Genomic DNA, 20,080 nt, shown 5'->3' with positions numbered 1-20,080 from the left:
AGGGAGAAGATTTGTCAAAAAGCACCAGTCGTTTTCAATAGATTGCTGGTCGTCTTTTCAGACATTTTCTGTGAGTTGTAGTTCTTACTATAATGTTAGACGTTTATGTTAATAGAAACTAAATATTCGTTTCCAACCATTAGTTCCTCACGTCATGGTAACCAATTTGGAATCCTCTACGGTTTGGATACTTTTGTCTCTCTAGGGTCGGACTGCTCTGTATCATAAAGCTATGAGTACGTTGCGAAGACAGAGGTGGTATGCGTAGAAGCAGGTAAGGCAGGCGCTGACCTGAGATGACCATGTCCAGGTAAGTGGCCTCTTGGATGACGTCGTAGCCGAGCTGCCCTCCATGCTTGCTGAGAGCTTCCTGCAGCTCCTGCCGCAGCCGCTGCTGCACGTCTGGGTGGAGCGCCAACTCGTACAGCACGAACGACATGGCCGTGGAGCTGGTGTGCACGCCGTCCGTCATGAAAGTCGTTACCTGCGCCGCTATGTCCAGATCCGTGAAGACTGCAATGGCAGGACATCGTGAGCTACGTGACACATTAGTTTCCCAACAGACAAAGTATGAAACGGCAGAATGAAGTCAACGCCTGCTTTGATCTGAAATTTCTTTATGTGTACCGAGTGTTCGAAATTAATGGGGTAAAACGATACAGTTGACAGATCAAGACGCCAGGAGCAAATTTGACTTAGTAAACATGGTGAACGAACGGTCTACGAAATAATCGCTAATTTGTGGCCATCGGTCTTCATTCTATACAAATACTGTCCTAGTCAGGAAAATACCGATGGTTTAAAAGAGTAACTGCGTACATCGGTAGAAATACTGTTGCTACTAATGAACGTGCAAGGCAGTTCTACTCGTAGTTTAGTATATTACAGTTACATGTTGCAGTCACAGTACTCTCGCAACTGTTACGGAAGGCGATAAGCGACACTTGAGGCTGTGTCAGTCTTGCGGCTGCATGCAATACCGTATCCGGAAAGAGTTCCGAATTATTTCGAATACTTTTCTATTTCCAGACAAACGTTTGCAGGTGTCTAGTCTAATATTTCGTCGTGTTCTTTCATAGTCGCAGCAATATTTGCCGACTATCAGTCAGGTTATATGGAGTATCCTTAAGTAATCCTGGACCATGAGGCAGCTGCGCTTCTGCCGAAATACACAGTAATTTTTTCACATCTTTACGATTTTCGTAGTTAGGAAGAGCTGAAAGGTAACTGTATGAAGATGGTATCTGTTCTTTCGGATATCTCTAAAAGAACCGATAACATCGGTGACCATGCAACTCTCTTTAAATGAAATGATAATTAAATCAAGAGCCTAAGCTGTCGACAGGAGTTGATATACATCAACTGGGACAGTTGAAAATGTGTGCCTCGACCGGGACTCGAACCGGCAGTTGGTACTTACATGGCAGACGCTCTATCTATCTGAGCCACCGAGGGCACAGAGGATAGTGCGACTGCAGGGATTTATCCCTTGCACGCTTCCCGTGAGACCCACATTCCCAACGTAATGTCCACACAATACATTCGTGGTGCCCCTGCCCATTACACCCATTACTCAAGGCAGACAATCTGTCCGAGTCCCGTGCTGGATGCACACGCATTGCCCGAACTCTTACGGGACTCTGTTCCTGAGACCACACTTGTTTGTGAGAGGGGTTACTTCTTTCGAAGAGAGTAGCAAAGTCGCGTGTGTAAGACTGGCTATATACTCGATCTGACAAGGATGGAAGCTGGTCTGTCGTGTAGTGGAGGCAGCATTATTTAAGAAGGATTTTGTACAGATATATTTTGAGTAAAGAAAACGATATTATATCAGTAGAAGAATGTTAAAAGGGGAAATTTCAAGGTAATATTTGTAACTGTGTAATTTCGACTTTTGGAACATTGCGTATGGCTGAAATGTACTGCAGAAATATTATAATGCAGTGAATAGTTTTATATAATTTTGTCCCGGGCATGGGTGTGTGTGCTTGTCCTTAGGATAATTTAGGTTATGATGTGTGTAAGCTTAGGGACTGATGACCTTAGCAGTTAAGTCCCGCAAGATTTCACAAACAATTGAACATATAATTTTGTCTTTTAACTGAGACAAGTGTCAAGGAATGTAATCGTGCACAAGAAAATTATTAAGAAATATTTTTGTAACTAATCTAGTTGTGAGAACTTCATGAAAATGTGTGTACCTGTTCTGGCTTAATGAAGCATAGTTTAACTTGGAGTCTTCCTCTCATTTACGAGTCGTTAAGTTTAGTTTCTCATTTTTTCTTTCTTTACCTTTATGAATGTGTTCTGTAAGCTCGCATTGCACACCGCGAGTTGTGTGTTCCAGAATCATTTTTATAGAAAGTGATAAGATACCGTCTTGCATTGCACATCGCAAGTACGGTAAATGAAATTAGATTTTTGATAGTTTCATCATTATCTTAATAGTAACAGGATGCAGAATACACGAGCGTTCCGTGCGCATAGGTAAGCCAACAAATTGAACCATCATCAAAATTCATGTCCATTGTAAGGTACAATAATTGTTGGAGTGTATTTGTAAAAGTATCATTTCAGATGTTTTAAGTCACTTAAAGATTTCAGAAATATGGTATCTTGTGAGTTTTCAAGCAGTTTTATCCTAAAGACAGGTGCTTTAAATGTTATGTTCCTTTTGCTATGTAATTAAATGAACAGTTCTGTAGAGTCATTGTTTGTAAGATCACAGATAAAGATTAACAGTATTCAGGAACAACATTTTAATCTGAGTCACTTGTTTTGCAGTCAGATAGTGTACGTAAATTTCGTCGGAAATGAATTGCTCTCTCACGTACAAGTTGTTTGATGTACTGGCTAGGCATCAATATGTGCCGTCAAAATTTAATTTTAACACAGGTTTGTCGTCCGGCACTGAGATTTACGTATTTCGATATCAAAATAAGTTTCATGCCAGTTGTTCGAATACCAACGATAAACTTGCAAACACGACTTTAGAGGTTTTACAGTATGCTTTCAGAGTTTATAAACAACGTACTCAGTTGTCTCAAAACTGGTTTCTCTGTGGACCTGTGTCTGTTTGACCATTAATATTCACTCACCCTTTAAGTGCGATTCGCCAGTTTAGCTCTTTACATGGGGCCTGGGTACTAAGGGTGTAGCAATTCCACTCCAAGCCAGACTCTCGTTGAGGTCTGGAGATATCTCTTTTGGAATCTTCGCTGTGTTTGACGCCATGCCGCTCGCCGGCCACCGCTGACCGAGGAAGCCACTAATGTCTGTAGCCATTGTCACCAGGACTTGGCTTAGGCACTGGGAACGAGCAGGACGTCAGTTTCATCTTCATACATTGCTCTTCTAACAACTGAAGTTTACGTTGCATCTTTCTCTGCGAGCAAGTGAATATCAAACTTCAACTTTCCATCATTAAGGGCTTCAGCCAAAGTTCAGTCATATGTATTTTCAGTGTTAGCCACGAACTTTCTCAAACTACTGTAGTGAAAATTTTTCTCCAAAGATGAGCTTTTCGTTGATGCATATGTTAATAAAACTGGTTTACATTGTTTGTCTGAGCTGTGTTCTCATTTCACAAGACTTGATACACATAATGTTAACGAACTGTATTTATTAATGCTATCTGCAATGTATGCATTAATAATGTGTGCAATGTTCATTTGAGATTTACCTTAAGTTGTAATATGGCCAATTGTACATATAAGTGAAGAAATTTGCAGCACACAGTGAAAAACGGCTTGATCTAAACGTTTCATTACGAGTACGATAATGTTCAGACATCGGAAGTGACAAATGTTCTGATACGCAGTACCATTTTTAAAAGTGCAATCAAATTGGGCGCAAACTGATGCATTTGCAGGTGCACGGTTGAGCATGTTGTGGCGTGTACTGGACGCCTCTAGGTCCATCGGCGCATCTTGGAACACCTGCTCTCGATCACACCGTGCCGTCCACTAATGTACTGTATGAATAAAATGGCTTCCAGCGTGAAAACCACGCGTTTCCGGACGTTTGCTCAGTAGATCGTACTACCCTGTCAGAGATCTCCTAACGTTGATATCCATATTTCCAAAATAATGAAGTATATTAGAACTGAAATGAGTACTGAACCAGTTGGGTGAAAGCCTGACTTCTGCTGTCCAACAGGTTGTGGACCATGTAGCACATGTAGCAGAGATACACTCTAAATCAGCGGATTAACGTATGTGACCAACTCAGTATCACTGATATACAGCATGAAGTGTTTCCTAGGTAACATTTACATCTTAGTATCTTAGTGTTGTATTGTATTCTGTAACGTAGTAGACTGTAAGATTTACACTCACAAGATTTATCGGCTAGCACCTGCCCTGCGCCGTCCAGGTATCCCTTGGTCTTGAGCTCCACCAGCATCTGCAGGTAGTCGTTGCGGTAGACTCCGTCATGTTGGCGGCGAGCCACCGTCTGGCCCACGACGCTACGTAGGAAATTGTCCACCTCCTCCGGCATCAACCTGTCACAAAAAAACCTACCGTAATTTTTCTTGTACAGGGATTGTTGCATAACAGAAAACTTTTTAAAGGATATCACTGTCATCTTTGAGTGTTAAACTTATTTATTTACAGTATGTACCGTGGCAATTTCGGCCTTCAGGCGTTTTAGAGTGAAAAACAGCGAAAATTAAGTGCTTGATCAGATTTTTAAAAGTGTCTTGAAATGAATTCTTTTGTGTGTTTCTCTCGAAAACAGCGAAACGGCAATACCAGTTTCTATAAATAAAAAATTAAACAGTCAAAAATTGCGATGGTCTCTTAAAATCCTGCTACAGCGCTGGAGGTCCAAAATTGGTAGATTAAGCTATTTTTTACTGGTTCAATAAGGATAAAATTAATTAAAGGAGGGGCAATTTTTCAAGTAGAACACAACGTTGTAGCCAAAGCAAAAGCACAGGCTTAAAAGCCATTGATGACACACACAGAATATCAGATTATTGGTGCAAAATATAGTACACGAATGCAAAGTTTGGGAACAAAGCACACCAAAATTTGAAAAGATTTTGGACATTGACAGATAGTTTTTAGAAAATGTACTGTGACAACTGCTGTCAGACTCGTTTTACAATATACTTCTTGTATGCAAACTCTCAAGGATAACTAGAAGATATTACACCGCAGTTCACTACACGGCATAAAGATTCATTTAATGTTTCTACAAAAATGTATCCTGTCTCGTTACACTGTCATTACATACAACCCGCTTCTTGTTGATTTCAAGCCATTGATGATCACCTGAGAAAATCCTGAAACGAATTGGCTTACTACTAGTTTCAAATTTCGAAATAAATTTTAAAACCTAGTACAGCTATCATCTACTGCTAAAAAAGTAAAGGAAGGTTGTCTTAAGGCGACATGGCTTTTCGAAATGTGGTGTCGTTAAATTGACGGGCCTGCAAAACATGAATAAGGTTCAAAATTTTATGTGGATATTTATGTAGGTTTTTTTTATGTGTGTGAACAGGCGTTGGAAGACCCAACGGTACCGACCGGCCGCCGTGTCATCCTCAGCCCACAGGCGTCACTGGATGCGGGTATGGAGGGGCATGTGTTCAGCACACCATTCTCCCTGCCGTTGGTCAGTTTAAGAGACCGGAGCCGCTACTTCTCGATCAAGTAGCTCCTCAGTTTTCCTCACAAGGGCTGAGTGAACCTCACTTGCCAACAGCGCTCGGCAGACCGGATGGTCACCCATCCAAGTGCTAGCCCTGCCCGACAGCGCTTAACTTCGGTGATCTGACGGGAACCGGTGTTACCACTGGGGCAAGGCCGTTGGCTTTTTTTTACATGTAGGGCTCTCTAATTTTTGAGACTGACACATTTCGGTTTCCTGAACAGTTAAGAATAGATAGAAAAACAAAGAGACGAGGACATAGGCTATCTCCAGTATTGTTTAAATATGTTCTGGAAAAAATGATGAGAGAATTAGGGGACAAATCTCCCGTAAACAAGATTTTTGTGTTCGAAGAGAGAATGCATACTGACTATCTTTCTCAGTGACCTAAAAACAACAAAGGAAAAAACTAAGTAACTTCATAATTAAGCAAAAATGGATGGATTACGAAACTCATAGCGTCCCATTGAGTTTATTATCAACATTGAAAATGCCCCATCCACTTTAGATCTTAGAGAAGGGAAAATCTATAGAATGAAGATACATTTACCAAGGAAAACTGATAGAAGATAACAAATCGGATAAGGTTCGAAACGAAAAGCGTGAGAGGAAAATAAAAATCGTTTATAAGCTAACTAAGGACCCTTATGTCAAGAAACAGTTGTAGTATGGGTCTAAATTACAACATCTTGATACAATTGTGAAAACTGAGTTCTTGGTCGGAGCAGAAGAGTGACACACCATCGTAGAGAGAATTTTGGATATCATCAGGAGAACAGTGAAAAAAATACTCCAGAATCCTCATATCCAACGATGAAAGTCAGCGATAAGAAAGCTAACAAACAAATATATAACAGGAAGCCTCCTGATTTATGTTCACTCATTAAGAATTAGACGAAGCCTAACTAACGAATATAATTTTCTTGCTCCTCAAGCAAAGGTAAATGGAGCCCAAATGGCTGTTGAGAGTGACGTAAGACGAAGAAGCAAATTTAGGCAACAGGTCAACTAGTGCAGCCGGTTTCTCTTTCATGCTTTGGGTTAAAAGCAGGTAAAGAAGAAAAGATCCTACACGACAAGAGCGGAAGAAAGGAAGATGAAAAACTACTGGAAAAAGGTGTAGACAGCAATGGTGAAAAACTAAGAAGCCAGTGGCACATAGAGGGTCCGAACAAAGCGTGAATTAGTTAAATATAAGTTGATGTAGGGGAAGAAGCATAGAATATAAAGAAAAAGAAGAAGAAGAAATACCTTATGTAGAAACCAAGACTGACAAGATGGCTAGAGTAAAGAAGATATTGTAGGTTGATAGACGAAGGTAAAGAATGATTTTTGCAACGACAAAGAACTCTACAAGCAGAAGTTATTGTCACTTAACGAAGAAAGAACTAGAAGTGAGGCCTTCATAGCAGCGTTGCACGGGAATACTGTACTGTGGAAAACAGAAAAAGAAACTGGAACAGCTTGAAGTGTTATTTTGACGAAGAGTGCTAAACATTAAACGGAGTGCCTGCATGCTAGTGAATGTCTAGTATTAAATTATAAGCTTAATAACTAGAAACATTGAAAAGAAGAATTATAAAGAAAACCAGTTGTATATGTTAATTGCCTTGTTTAACTACTGTAATAAAAGTCTCATTAAGACCAGACACGTATGGCTTTATTTTAAAGTATCTTCAGTGGTCACAGTAATCAAATTGTTCTTTTTTTCTCTTACAATTTTGTTTGTTATGATCATTAACATTTCGAGAAACAGTTTTTATTCTTTTCGTTACTCACTTTTTTCATTTGTTGCAATCTTCGTCTTACACGCGTACGTTTTGCATTTTTACATAGGTCTTCAGAAAAATGCAACATTTAGGAAATTAAGAACTAACGAGCAAGGAGCGAGGTAGCGCAGTGGTTAGCACACATTCAAGTCGCATTCGGGGGGATGATTGCTTAAACCTGCGGCCGGCCATCCAGATTAGGTTTTCCCTAGATCGCTTCAGGCAAATGCTGGGGTGGTTCCATTGAAAGTGTAAGGCCAATTCTTTCCCATTCATCCCTTAACCAATGGGGCTGATGACTGATGACCTCGCTGTTTGCTCCCTGCCCCCAAATCAATCAGTCAACTAACGAGCATATTTATCAGAACATAGAAAACATTCACGAAACTATTAGGGACGGATGATTACTATTCTTTCGTCTTGTTTACAGATTGGATGGCAACAGACTTACAAGGAAAAATCTTCAAATATCACAGCGAAAATAAATTAAGAGCCCCCTGGATTCGTGAGGTTAGGGAAGACTTGGAAAGGTATAACATAAAGAAAGAAGTATAGGAAAGATGAATTTGTAGAGGAAAACAACTAGAAGGATTTCAAGGAAACAGCGAAAAGGAACTCGGCACAAATTGCTCCGAAGCTAGAGCAAAGAAACATAGTGGAACAATCAGGGAATACTGAAAGAAAAGGAAAGAACAACAAAGGATTCAAAACTGTAGTTGGAACATAGTTCCTAGAAGACTTTAACGCAAGAAGAATAAAGAGCAAAGCAAAGGTCTGCTCTTTTCTACTGAATTAAATAGTTAGTTAAGGGTTCCATAGATCAATTTCACAGTAACCGTTATGATGTGAAACATGACGAGTGCATAAGAAATGCACACATGAATGAAGGGTTCTCTTTATAAAGCATAAAATTTGTATTTCCTATCCCATTCCCTGAAATGGCACAAAATGCATATAGTATACTTATAGGTTTATTTATTCCTGTTCAAGAATTCATCTATTGTATAGAAGGAGTTATCAAGGAGATATGATTTCAATTCATTTTTGAAACTATTACTGCTGTCTGTCAGACATTTTATTTCATCTAGTAATTTATCGAAAAGTTCTACAGCATCATATTTTACCTCTCTCTGTGCCAAAGATAGGTTAAGCAGAGAATAGTGTAAGTCATTATTTTTCAGGTATTATAATCATGAATGTCACTATTATTTTTAAACTGGTTGTTGAGAAGAAGTTCCATTACTGAGTAAATGTGCTGTGAGGCTGTTGTAAGAATTCCTGACCTTTTAAACGTATGCCTACACGATGTGTGACTATGAGTCCCACACATTATTCTAACCACTTTCCTTTGAGCAGTGAATACTTTTTGCCTAAGTGTTGAGTTACCCCAAAATATTATTCTGTGTGACATCAGAGAGTGAAACTATGCAAAGTATGTTACCTTATTAATTTCTATATCCTTATAATTATTCTGATTGCGAAAGTTGCTGAAACTAGTCGCTTTAGGAAATCCAAAATATGAATTTTCCATTTAAGTCTCTCATTTATTTGTACACCTAAAAAACTTAGTATGCTCTTCCCTGGCTGCTGATGCGTTATATTGATTGAAGTAACTGCACTCCTTGCAGCAGAGAATTAGATACAATGTTTTTTTCCGAAGTTCAGGGCAAGCCCATTCGCATAAAACCAATTAATGACTTTTCCAAAGACATTATTTGTATCATTTTCTATTGGAGTTTCTTTTACTGGATTAATAATGTTGCTTGTATCATCAGCAAACAGTGTCAGTTTAGCTTCTTGTTCCAGATAAGAATGGAGGTTATTCACATATATCTAGAACAGGAGGGGACCATGATCGAGCCGTGTGGAGCCCCGGATGTAATTTCTCCCTAGTTAGATGAAGTGGCAAACTTTCTTAAATCACTTAAACTGTATAAAGAAGCTTTGTGCTTCCTGCTCTGTAATATGACTTACACCACTCATATACTGTTCAATTTATACCATAGAGTTGTACTTTCTGTAACATAATGTCATGGTTCCCACCATCAAATGCTTTGGTTATGTGACAGAAAATTTCTGCTGGTAACATTTTACTATTTAAAGACTCGATTATGAGGGCTGTAAAACTGTATCTTGCTGTTTTAGTGGAACACCATTTTGAAATGAGAGCTGTGATTCACTAAGCATCCCATTACTGTTGAGATGGCTAACTACTCTTGAATACATTACTTTCTAGACAATTTTTGGGAATTCTGTAAGTAAGAATACTGGCTGGTAATTATCGACATCTATGGTGTCCCTTTTTCTGTAGAAAGGCTTCACAATGGCAAATTGTAAGCTGTTTAAGAACATACCTTGTGTTAGTGATGCATTACATACGTCATTCAGAACGTCCGCTGTAACTGCTGCAAATTGTTTTAATATCTTGTTAGAGATGTTATCTACTCCAATAACATATTTATTTTTCAAAGATTTAATGATTTTCCTCATTGCACAAGAGGTTGTTAGGTGAAAATTAATCTAAGATTTTGCGAAAGTGACTCTTCCATGTATTGCTTGGCTTTTTCGTTTAAACTATTCTCACCAGTTTTCTCACCTACACTTAAAAATATGTTGTTAAATACATTAGCTACTTGTGTACTGTTGCTTAAGATGGTCTCATTCTCTTTAATAGTAATACTACCTACCAATTTTTTCACTTACAGTTAAAAAAGGGTTGTTAAATACGTTTGCTACTTGTGTACTGTTGGTTAAATGGTCTCATTCTATTTCATAGTAATGCTACCTACCCCAGTGGTTGCTTTTCCTGTCTTCCTTCCAACAACATTCCATATTGATTTGATTTTATTTCCCAAGTTGTTAACTTCATCTCTAACATACATAATTCTTGATTTACTAACAATTATTCTCTATATGTTACAATAATTTTTATAGTATAAAATTACTTTTGGGTCTTTACTAATTCTTGCTGTCTCATGCAGTTTTCTTTTTCTTTCTGAAGACACTTTGATACCTGTAATAATCCAAGATTCCTTTTAATACTGTTTGGTGTCACATTTAGTAATTTTTTTGGCAACGATGTTCAAAAAAGAATATAAATTTATCAACAGATATGTTGCATTTATCATTAGCGTTCGGCTCATTATGTACATCTCTCCAGTTAACATTTCTTCAACTTTCTCTGAATTGGTCTATAGATACCAGACTGAGCAACCTTACACTTTGACTTGTTTGTATACTGTACATCATGCAAGATTTTGTTAAGTTAATAAGTTGTGCTTCATACTCTAATAATTGATTTATTACAGGGAAAGCATGTGGTAGTTTTACATCATCTTGCTGTACAAATACAGTATCTATTAGGGTTCCACTATCTTGAACTACACATATAGGGAAACTGATCACTGACTCTAAGCTATATGTCATCAATAACACTTTTAGTTCACTTTTCCTATCAGACCTGCTTATAAAGCTTACATATAAACCATTACAGATTAATAACTTCTTCTTTTGATCTGACAGACAGCATAACAGGGACTCAATCTTTTTTATGATTGGCTCCCAATCTTCTAATGGGGATCTGTACACTGTTGCTAATATCAACACTACATTATCTACCTGTAGTTAACATGCAGAAACTTCAAAGTGCTGATCGTAACAAAATTTGCTTAGTTCTACAGTTTTGTATTTATATCCTTGTTTCGTGTAAATGGCAACTCTCTTTTCTCCGTGTTAGATCTGCAAATGTAAGATGCTAAATTATATCCGTTTATACCGACACTATCCATCCCCAGGTACATGGTGTAGAGATAGAGAAAGTACATAAATTTCATTCTTAATTTGGATCGTCTAAACGCGCTAACAGGTCATCTACTTCATTTTTTATTCACCTGATATTTTGATGATAAATGGATACTACCCTTAGCTTTATCCCTATTTACTGTACATGAAGCTGTTTTTTTTCTATTTTTCTTGATTGTTGTCTGTCTGGACTTTGGCTTTAATCTAAAAAAACCTGTCTGACGGGCCCCATTAACCACAGGGATCATCCCTTGTGTGACTGTGGCCCCCCATACAGAATCTGCTAACAGAGAAGCTAATTTATCTTTCCCCCCTCCTATTTAGGTGCAGGCTATGAGTAGTGTATCCCCACCTATCAATAGAATCAACTGGAACAACACTTACGTGAGATTTTACCGGTATCTAGAGCAGCCTGTTCAGCTTAGTATTAACATGCCTTACAGCAGTGTTTACCTAGGGCCGGTCATGGTGCCGAAAGACCTTCACAAACCCCACATTTGTGTGCCCAGTATTTTATCCTGTTCACTCCTAATACTATATCTCTGATTCATAGCCACGCTGCTTCCTGTTCACCTAACTATAATTACCTTATCTTCCTTCTCAAAGTCCCTGCATAATTGATCTAGCAACTAAATACAACTAGCATGGACTCTGGAAAGAACTGAATACACAGACGTGGAGCCATGTGGTCGGTTCATTTCCGCAATGCTAACGCGTCCTTGATTACGTGTTACTTGTTACTTGTTGTTGTTGCGCACTCTTACCTCAGATTGGATTGGATTCAGCTTCCATTCCATAGACACAAAAATGAGATGATTCTCGAGCGTGTGGAACATGTCAGAAAGTACAACATAAAAACATAGATCATTTGAGTATAATATTCATTTTCTTGATCATTTGTCAGTAGATTGTCGAGATATGTGAATACATTAGAATAAACTGGAACTTCTAAAAACTACAGAATTAATACACTGTCAGCATGAAACATAGTTATGCACTTTTAGCAAACTTATCACACACAAAAAATCTAATTTTGACTGTTGTGACCAAATGCCGTCAAAAATGAAATTAATAGAAATGCTTACTTAAGCTGGTCTAGCAGTTAAGATATTCATCTATAGACTAGAAAAAGTTTCCTGCCAAGAAGTCTTTCAAAGTCTGTTTAAACTGTGATTTATCTTAAACCAAGTTTTTAATGATTGCTGGCAATTTATTGAAAATGTGTCTTCCTGAATATTGGACTCCTTTTCGGTCCAAGATACCGGTATTGATACTATGTACTGAGACAGAGACATATTATTTGCAACAGATTTCATTAAGGAATAAATACACAGAGAAGCAATGGTTGAAATACACAGATCCTTGAACAGGTTTCTACATGATGTTCTTGGATTTACATCACACATGTATCTTATTACATGCTTTTGGACTCTAAAAACCTTTGCTTGGTTTGACGAGTTACTCAGGAGTATGGTCCCATATGACACAATAGAATGAAAGTGAGTAAAGTATGAAATTTTTTATGTTTATCTCCCCTACATCTGACATCATTCAGAAAGCAGAGACAGACTTGTTTAGGTGTTTCAGCAGTTCTGTCGTCTGCCTTTTCTAACTGAATTTCTTATCGATTTGCAACCCTAGAGATTTAACACTGTCAACTCCAGCCATCTGCATGTCTTCATATGTTATACACAAGCTGGAAGGAAATCTCTCACTGATTCTGAACTGCATATAGTGGTCTTTTGAAAGTTTTATAACAGCGAATTAGGTTTGAACCGTTTATTAATGTCAGTGAAAATTTGATAAGCAATCATTTCTAAAGCTACTCTTGACTTGTTATTTATTGCAATATTTGTATCAACTGCAAAAAAAACTTAGCATATGGCAATGTAAGAGACGAAAGGCCATTAATGTACACAAGAAGAAGCAACGGACCCAAGATGGAACCTTGGGCAACACCATATGTAATTAATTGTGAATCAGTTAAAGACTGAATGCCTACTCCACAGGTATTTCGCCACGACACCCATGGCTCCTATTAGTTAGGTAAGACTCATGCCATTTTACAGTACTGTCAGTCACACCATAATATTCTAATTTACTTCAGAGAATGCTCTGGTTCACACAGTCAAAGGATTGTGATGCGTCACGGAAAATACCTGTAGCCTCTAATTTGTTATCTGATGTATTTTCTCACTGTAAATGTTAATCACTTTATCTATATCAGAACCCTTATTGAATCCAAACTGTGAGTAGAACAATATATTATTTGTAGTCAAATGCTTAAGAAGACGCTTCAACACAACGTTTCCAAATATTTTAAGACAAAGTCGACGAAAGTGAAATTTGTCTGTAGTTTGACAGTATCTCTTTGCCCCCCTTAACTTCAGCATATTGTAGCCTGTCTTGAAATGTTCCGCTCATAAGAGATTGATAACACAAATAACTTACGCTAGAGCCCAACTCACATGAACACTCTTTGGTTAACTTGTTGGAATGTTATCTTTACTAGAATAGTTTGATTTTAAGGATTTTATGATGGATGCTTCTTCTTAGGGGAAGTGAGTGTCATTTCCTTCTTACTGAAATTATTTGTAGGAACTGTTCTCAGATATGTTTACTGAACCTAATAACTGGAAACTGTCAGCAACAGAAACAAATTACTTGTTTATGAGGTTTGCAACACTACATGCTGTTGTTACCGTTGTCTCATTTATTTTTAGTGCTACTTTTCCCTCTTTCCCTCTGTCTCTGTCTTCACTATACCCCATATAGTTTTTTTATTTTATTGTCTTTTTCTCATTATGAAGCTACTTAGTGTTAAATTCCTGGATTACTTACTTCAGTATTTTGCAGTATTTTTTGTAATGCAGTATTCTTTGTAATGCCAACCAGAGATGTTCACAGATTGCAGATACAGTTTCTTTTTTGTCTCACATGAAACATTTATACCTTTGTAACTTATAGTTTATGTTTAGACTTCTGTTTGACGTCATTTATCGTCAGGAGAAAACAATTTCCAAACAAGAAAGTAACTTTATTAATGAAAGCTTTGCATTTTCCATTTACGTCACAAGTATTGTAAACGTCTACCCAGTTCAACTGAGAAATCTCCTAAAATTCTCAGTTTTTGACTGACTTATTACCCTCCTGTACTCAGATTTAATAGATTTTATATCCTGACAAGTTTAAACATTTCGTATAAGGTACTGCATCTGATAATTAGACAGCCCATTTATAGTTGGTTTTCTGATATGACATTTATTTGTATCGTTATATGATAAATTTATTCGAAATTATTCTAGTAGCTTGCTTACAGGATTCTGTATATCCTTATGATACGTATACTCTCCTGATAAGGAATACTGCAACAAATGTCTTGGGTAACGTTTCAACATAAACAAACTTTTAAAAAATTTATTAAAAGTATGTAGTTACAGCTGCTGTGAACTAGCAGACAGTACCATAAAGTAAAAATGTACCATATGATTTTACCAATAAGCTACATTTCAAAACGGTACTGGTGGCACACCTACACAGTGATGCAAATAGACACTTATTACTTGTCCTTAGATTTTTCTTTGGACTTCTGGATGTATGTGCTGAAAAATGTCGGGAGAGGATAAATACGTAGGTAACCTTGGGAATCAGCGCGGAACAGCATTACTTTACAAACAAAAGATTTTGCGAGGAACTGCTAGTACAGATTCCAAAACAGAATAAGTCAAACTTTAGTACCAGTATCTATGCTGCTCTTTGTACCTCTACAAGACGTTGTGGAAGTCCCTATAAACAATTACCATCAGGTCGAGTTGCTCTGATTTCCTGAAAAATCTGGTCCTCAGCCAAATGTAGGATGCAATTACGACACTTCCCCCAAAATTTTTAAATCCCTGTCTTCCTCTACCCACTATTAGAAGAAAAAAACTGGCAAACATTCCGCTTTATTATAATAAGTTTTGCAGCCAGCTTAAAGGTATTATACCAACGGAAAAGAACACGAAACTTTATATAAATGTCGGCTAGTCAGCACAGTCCACCGACTCAGTGGAATAGCTGAATCTGTTCCCACCATCTCTGCGCTTAAGTCTGTATTTATCACGAAGGCAGTGCTTTTAGTCGATACTCATGGAAAATGCACTAAAATACTTGTCACATTCAAGCGACGAACTAAAAGCAACATCGTAGAGTACATTCATCAAAAATAGACATGAAGTCTGTGACAGATAGCCGATGTTGTCATTTAACAGCTGGGAAAATAAGGATCGTACTGGGCGTGTTAGGCACTGAAATTATTAGCGATATAATTGCCTCCTAGCAGTTTTCTGTTTCATTTGTAAATTAGCTTACGTTTCCGAGATATTTTCATCAAGTCGATGAAGGTGTAATAAAACCATTGGCTTGCCAAAAACTATTTTAATTATAAGTCAGCCAGTGAGAGATGGTATTCACGAAGGAGTGCCGTCAACAGACTCAGTCAGGTTCCGTAAATGAGAATGAGACTGGGCAGTTCTGAAACAGAGCCACCCAATACAACGATGACAGCGAGTCCGGTTGTAGGTTACTTACGCTCTTATGCGCTACCACAGGCTCAGCAGCGAAACTGGCGGTGTCGACATAAGCTGTTGGCGACAGGATACATTCATAGACACCACAATCTGCGCCTGTCAACGAACTGTGAGCTCTACTAACATGCTGCCTGTTAGGCTAACGATGTGTAACAGCCTCTGATGTGGAGCGCACATGTCGCCACTTGTCACGTTCTCTAATAGTGGTCTGACCCGATTCGAGATGGATGGATAAAATCAAAGCTGGTGAACGCTCTAGCACATATAACTAGGCGTTTATACTAATAAGTAAATGCTTCCTAGCTTAGAGTTATTTCAGTTTATTTCTTTAGGGTTTTGCCACTCCGATGTAGTTTTACAAAAATTGACAGCGATAGAAAGAAGCAGTGAATAAAAAATAATAAAGAAAACAGAAGAATTATTAACTAATCTTGCGAAAAATAGGGCTAATTCTGATGTCAGCGGGGGAAGTGAAATAGCTCTTTCTTGACATAAGGTAATTATAGTGATAATGATTCAGGCAATAACAAATGTAGACAAAACGACCTGTCTAGATACAAATGATTACAACAGAAAATTCGTATAATAGCTAACTTCTTTCTAACACCTAGAAAATAAAGGGGAACACATTACCGTTTACTTGAGTTTCTTCTGGTGTATCACATGGTCAAAAAACGGACGAGAATGCAGCGTGTCAAGTCTTCGAGGACAACCAGATCTTCGGTAGCTCATGATAGTTTGATTATCAAATCCGAAATTTTGTAATTTCTGCAGAACGCTTCAGGAGTCGGTGTGTCTTAGTATGAGTGTCAAGTATGTACTAAATGGTAATGTTCGTATCATCTTTATACATCCACCGTCTATTGGTTTCTGCATTGGGCCAGCCCAGTAGACTTAGGGCTTAAATTAAACAAGAGTTCTGGTAGGCGATAAAATGCAACAGCAGGTTACTACATTGGACTTGAAGGTACAACATTTAAAGTAATTAAATCTTAAGCTGCATCAATTATTAGTATAGAGACATGAGTAGGCGTGCTATAGGCATTCTGGATCATCAAAGACCCCAACCCGCCCACTTTATTAACATTTGTGAAAGCATATGACTCACGACAGTGTCCCACTCGCGACATCACTAGCGAGGCACCTTTATCAGTAACATCATAACTTTAATCAGTGAAGTCATCAGCTTTAGCAGTGATATCATCTTCAAGGGCGATGAACCTCATACCCATCCCTGTCCCCTTTCTTTCTCCCCTGGACCTCTCCAACCTAAATCAGCACAGTATTAAAATGAAACAGTCACTTTCATTCATCACGATCGATGATTTGATAAGCCTTCAACTGTGTCACTCATTATTTAGATTATTTTAATAATTTAATTTATAATTAAGTAACTTAACTATTACCATGCACATTTAAATAAATCAGACTGTAGTATTTTATCAAGCATTAAAATGATCAAAATGTATCCCAAAAGCAAACATTTTGGCTGTGCTCAAATGTATCTGGATTATCTGAATTATGTGGGCAACGTAAAAAGTATTTGTTTAGAATATTATGTAAAAGCCGTGTCTTGTATTTCCATACTTGAAATATGTCAGCAATACACACACATACAATCCACCAAACTGCAGTAGTGAACTCTAAAGCAAGTCCTCCAGTTCTGTTTGGATGTCTACATAGTTATACATAATATGCTAAACTGACAGCTGAGATTTCAAGTTTAGCACGAAGGGCGATGTAGTAAAACTGACCTGACCAAGCATATAACGGCATAACGCATATGTTAACTAAAGTATTACGCTAAGCAGACGAACACAAAAGTAAAAAGGCACTCTAATTACGGCCAGCTACTGGAAAAATGTAATTAATTCTATTATTTAAGCCTGTTGTTGGTGTATTAAGTCACAATGAACCCTCATCTAAATTGTTCTGCGATGGTTTTCAAGTGTTTCAATAATACCTCTACATCCAAGATACACAAAAGATGTTGACATTTAAATCTGATACTGTCTTTTGGTGGTTCACAGAACGGTCAACATTGGACGTTCTTACAAGTTTTTCAGTAACGATTTATCTTAGCAACGGACAATTTTGTGATGGACGGGGAACAAACATAATGTGTCATGCCCTACACTAGAAAAATATAATCAATTGTACCGACTGGTTGTTACTGCTTACAAATGGTTGGACATAAAAGAGGTCATGTCCAACCACAACTTTCGATCAAGGCTGCAATATTTACCGATCAAAACCATGGTGACACGCCTCTCTAAAACCGTATTTCCCATAAACAACTATATACTAAACAACATCAACATCTAATAAAAACAAGCAATGTAAAAATATCACATCCACACACAACAAAGCCAAAAGACAAATGAATAGGTGAAACATGGTTTAGAAAGGAAGGGAGATTTTATATTATTGCGATGTATCACTTAAACTGCAAATGTTCACATACACAAGCAGAATTTCTGTTCTGTCTAGATACATCGAACCACGACCAAAGTTGTGCCTGGAAAAAGACAGACATAAAACTTCACGTAATACGATGGTGAATATTTTCGAAAATGAAATCTTTGCCACTGAAAGAATGTTATTTATCAAGTACAAAACACGTGCAGGTCGTTTATCTTAATACACAAATATAATTACAGCTCTCTGATCACAAACTAAAATTCTAAATTTGCTGTGAAACGAAATTGTATTACTTAAACATATGAGAAATCGAGCTCAAAACACTCATCGTCCTGCTGTTGCAAGTTAACAGTTCTATAAAGTTTTTTCTTTAAAAAATATGTACAGCTCGCATATTGGCACTTGTGATAAAACTTTAAACGACGAAAGTTGGATTGCCATACCAAACTTTGCAAGCACAATCGACCTTAAAGTTAGATATTTCCACTTCTAAATTATCTTGTTTATTGACACTAATGAAACAAACTGTATGTCAGTCAAAAACCACAGTCTGACATGAATTAAAATTCATCAAAACATAACATTGTGAAACACACATGAACGCTACTGCTGGGCTAACTTTCAACCCTAATGTACATATGTCGATACGAATTAGCGAAGTAAATGGACTTCGTGTTGAGAGCATGCATTATGGCTCGTAGATCAACAAATTTGGTAACGGGTTCACCAACCGGCCAGAGTGGCAGAGCGCTTCTACGCGCTACAGTCGGGAACCGCGCGACCGCTACGGTCGCAGGTTCGAATCCTGCCTCGGGCATGGATGTGTGTGATGTCCTTAGGTTAGTTAGGTTTAAGTAGTTCTAAGTTCCAGAGTACTTATGACCTCAGAAGTTAAGTCCCATAGTGCCCAGAGCCATTTTTTTGAACAAGTTTCACCATTCAGTTCATCTTTCATTAACCTAACTTCTCTCTTATGCTGAAGAATGTTTCTGTTATTTAGAGGGAAACCTTAAGTAACAGTTCATCTATGAGCATCACTCCTGATATCCTCATAAATATTTTGACTTTTACTGTGTGGTAAAATAAGCTGTCAGTTTCTGTATAACACAGTTTTACATGATTTGCTGTAACCTCCTTTAGTATATATCCATAAAGAACATCTCTAAGAAAATGTCAGTTACTGGTGGGCATGTCAGCTACTGGAAGAGATGTCAGCTACTGTGAAAAACTAAATTCCTTTCATTCCCTCAGTAATATAATTTTGTTGCCTGGAAATTTATTGTGGTGTATAAATCCAAGAGATAATGTCAGCTACTGAGGAAAATCTGTATTATTTTTATTCCATCTATGGTATATTGTATCGTTGTTACATTAAGGAAGAGAATAGAAGCTTTCGAAATGTGGTGCTACCGAAGAATGCTGAAGATTAGATGGGTAGATCACATAACTAATGAGGAAATATTGAATAGGATTGGGGAGAAGAGAAGTTTGTGGCACAACTTGACCAGAAGAAGGGATCGGTTGGTAGGACACGTTCTGAGGCATCAAGGGATCACCAATTTAGTATTGGAGGGCAGCGTAGAGGGTAAAAATTGTAGAGGGAGACCAAGAGATGACTACACTAAGCAGATTCAGAAGTATGTGGGTTGCAGTGGGTTCTGGGAGATGAAGAAGCTTGCACAGGATAGAGTAGCATGGAGAGCTGCATCAAACCAGTCTCAGGACTGAAGACAACAACAACATTAAAATAAACATTACAGAGAGACAGAGAAAAATCACTGTCATATATAGGTCAGATGGTTGAAACTTACTGATTATGACGATTATAAAACAGGTGTGGAAACACTATATACAGTTTTTTGG

At 37.8% G+C, this 20,080-nt stretch overlaps 1 protein-coding gene and 1 pseudogene across 7 annotated transcripts in view; both read right to left on the bottom strand.

The window, feature by feature from the left end:
• Positions 1–20,080, bottom strand: part of LOC126281382 (probable cytochrome P450 6a20) — a 106,648-nt gene that overhangs the window by 19,872 nt on the left and 66,696 nt on the right. For all 7 annotated transcript variants that reach the window (XM_049980305.1, XM_049980306.1, XM_049980302.1 and 4 more), the window contains 2 exons: positions 4,338–4,504; positions 292–513 (listed from right to left, as the gene is read on the bottom strand). In XM_049980305.1, the coding sequence (XP_049836262.1) occupies positions 292–513; positions 4,338–4,504 (389 nt within the window). The remainder of the gene's footprint in view (positions 1–291; positions 514–4,337; positions 4,505–20,080) is intronic.
• Positions 5,704–5,821, bottom strand: LOC126282668 (5S ribosomal RNA; annotated as a pseudogene).

Source organism: Schistocerca gregaria, chromosome 7, assembly GCF_023897955.1.
Source record: "Schistocerca gregaria isolate iqSchGreg1 chromosome 7, iqSchGreg1.2, whole genome shotgun sequence".
NCBI lineage: Eukaryota > Metazoa > Arthropoda > Insecta > Orthoptera > Acrididae > Schistocerca > Schistocerca gregaria.
This window is presented reverse-complemented; position numbering and strand designations above follow the sequence as displayed.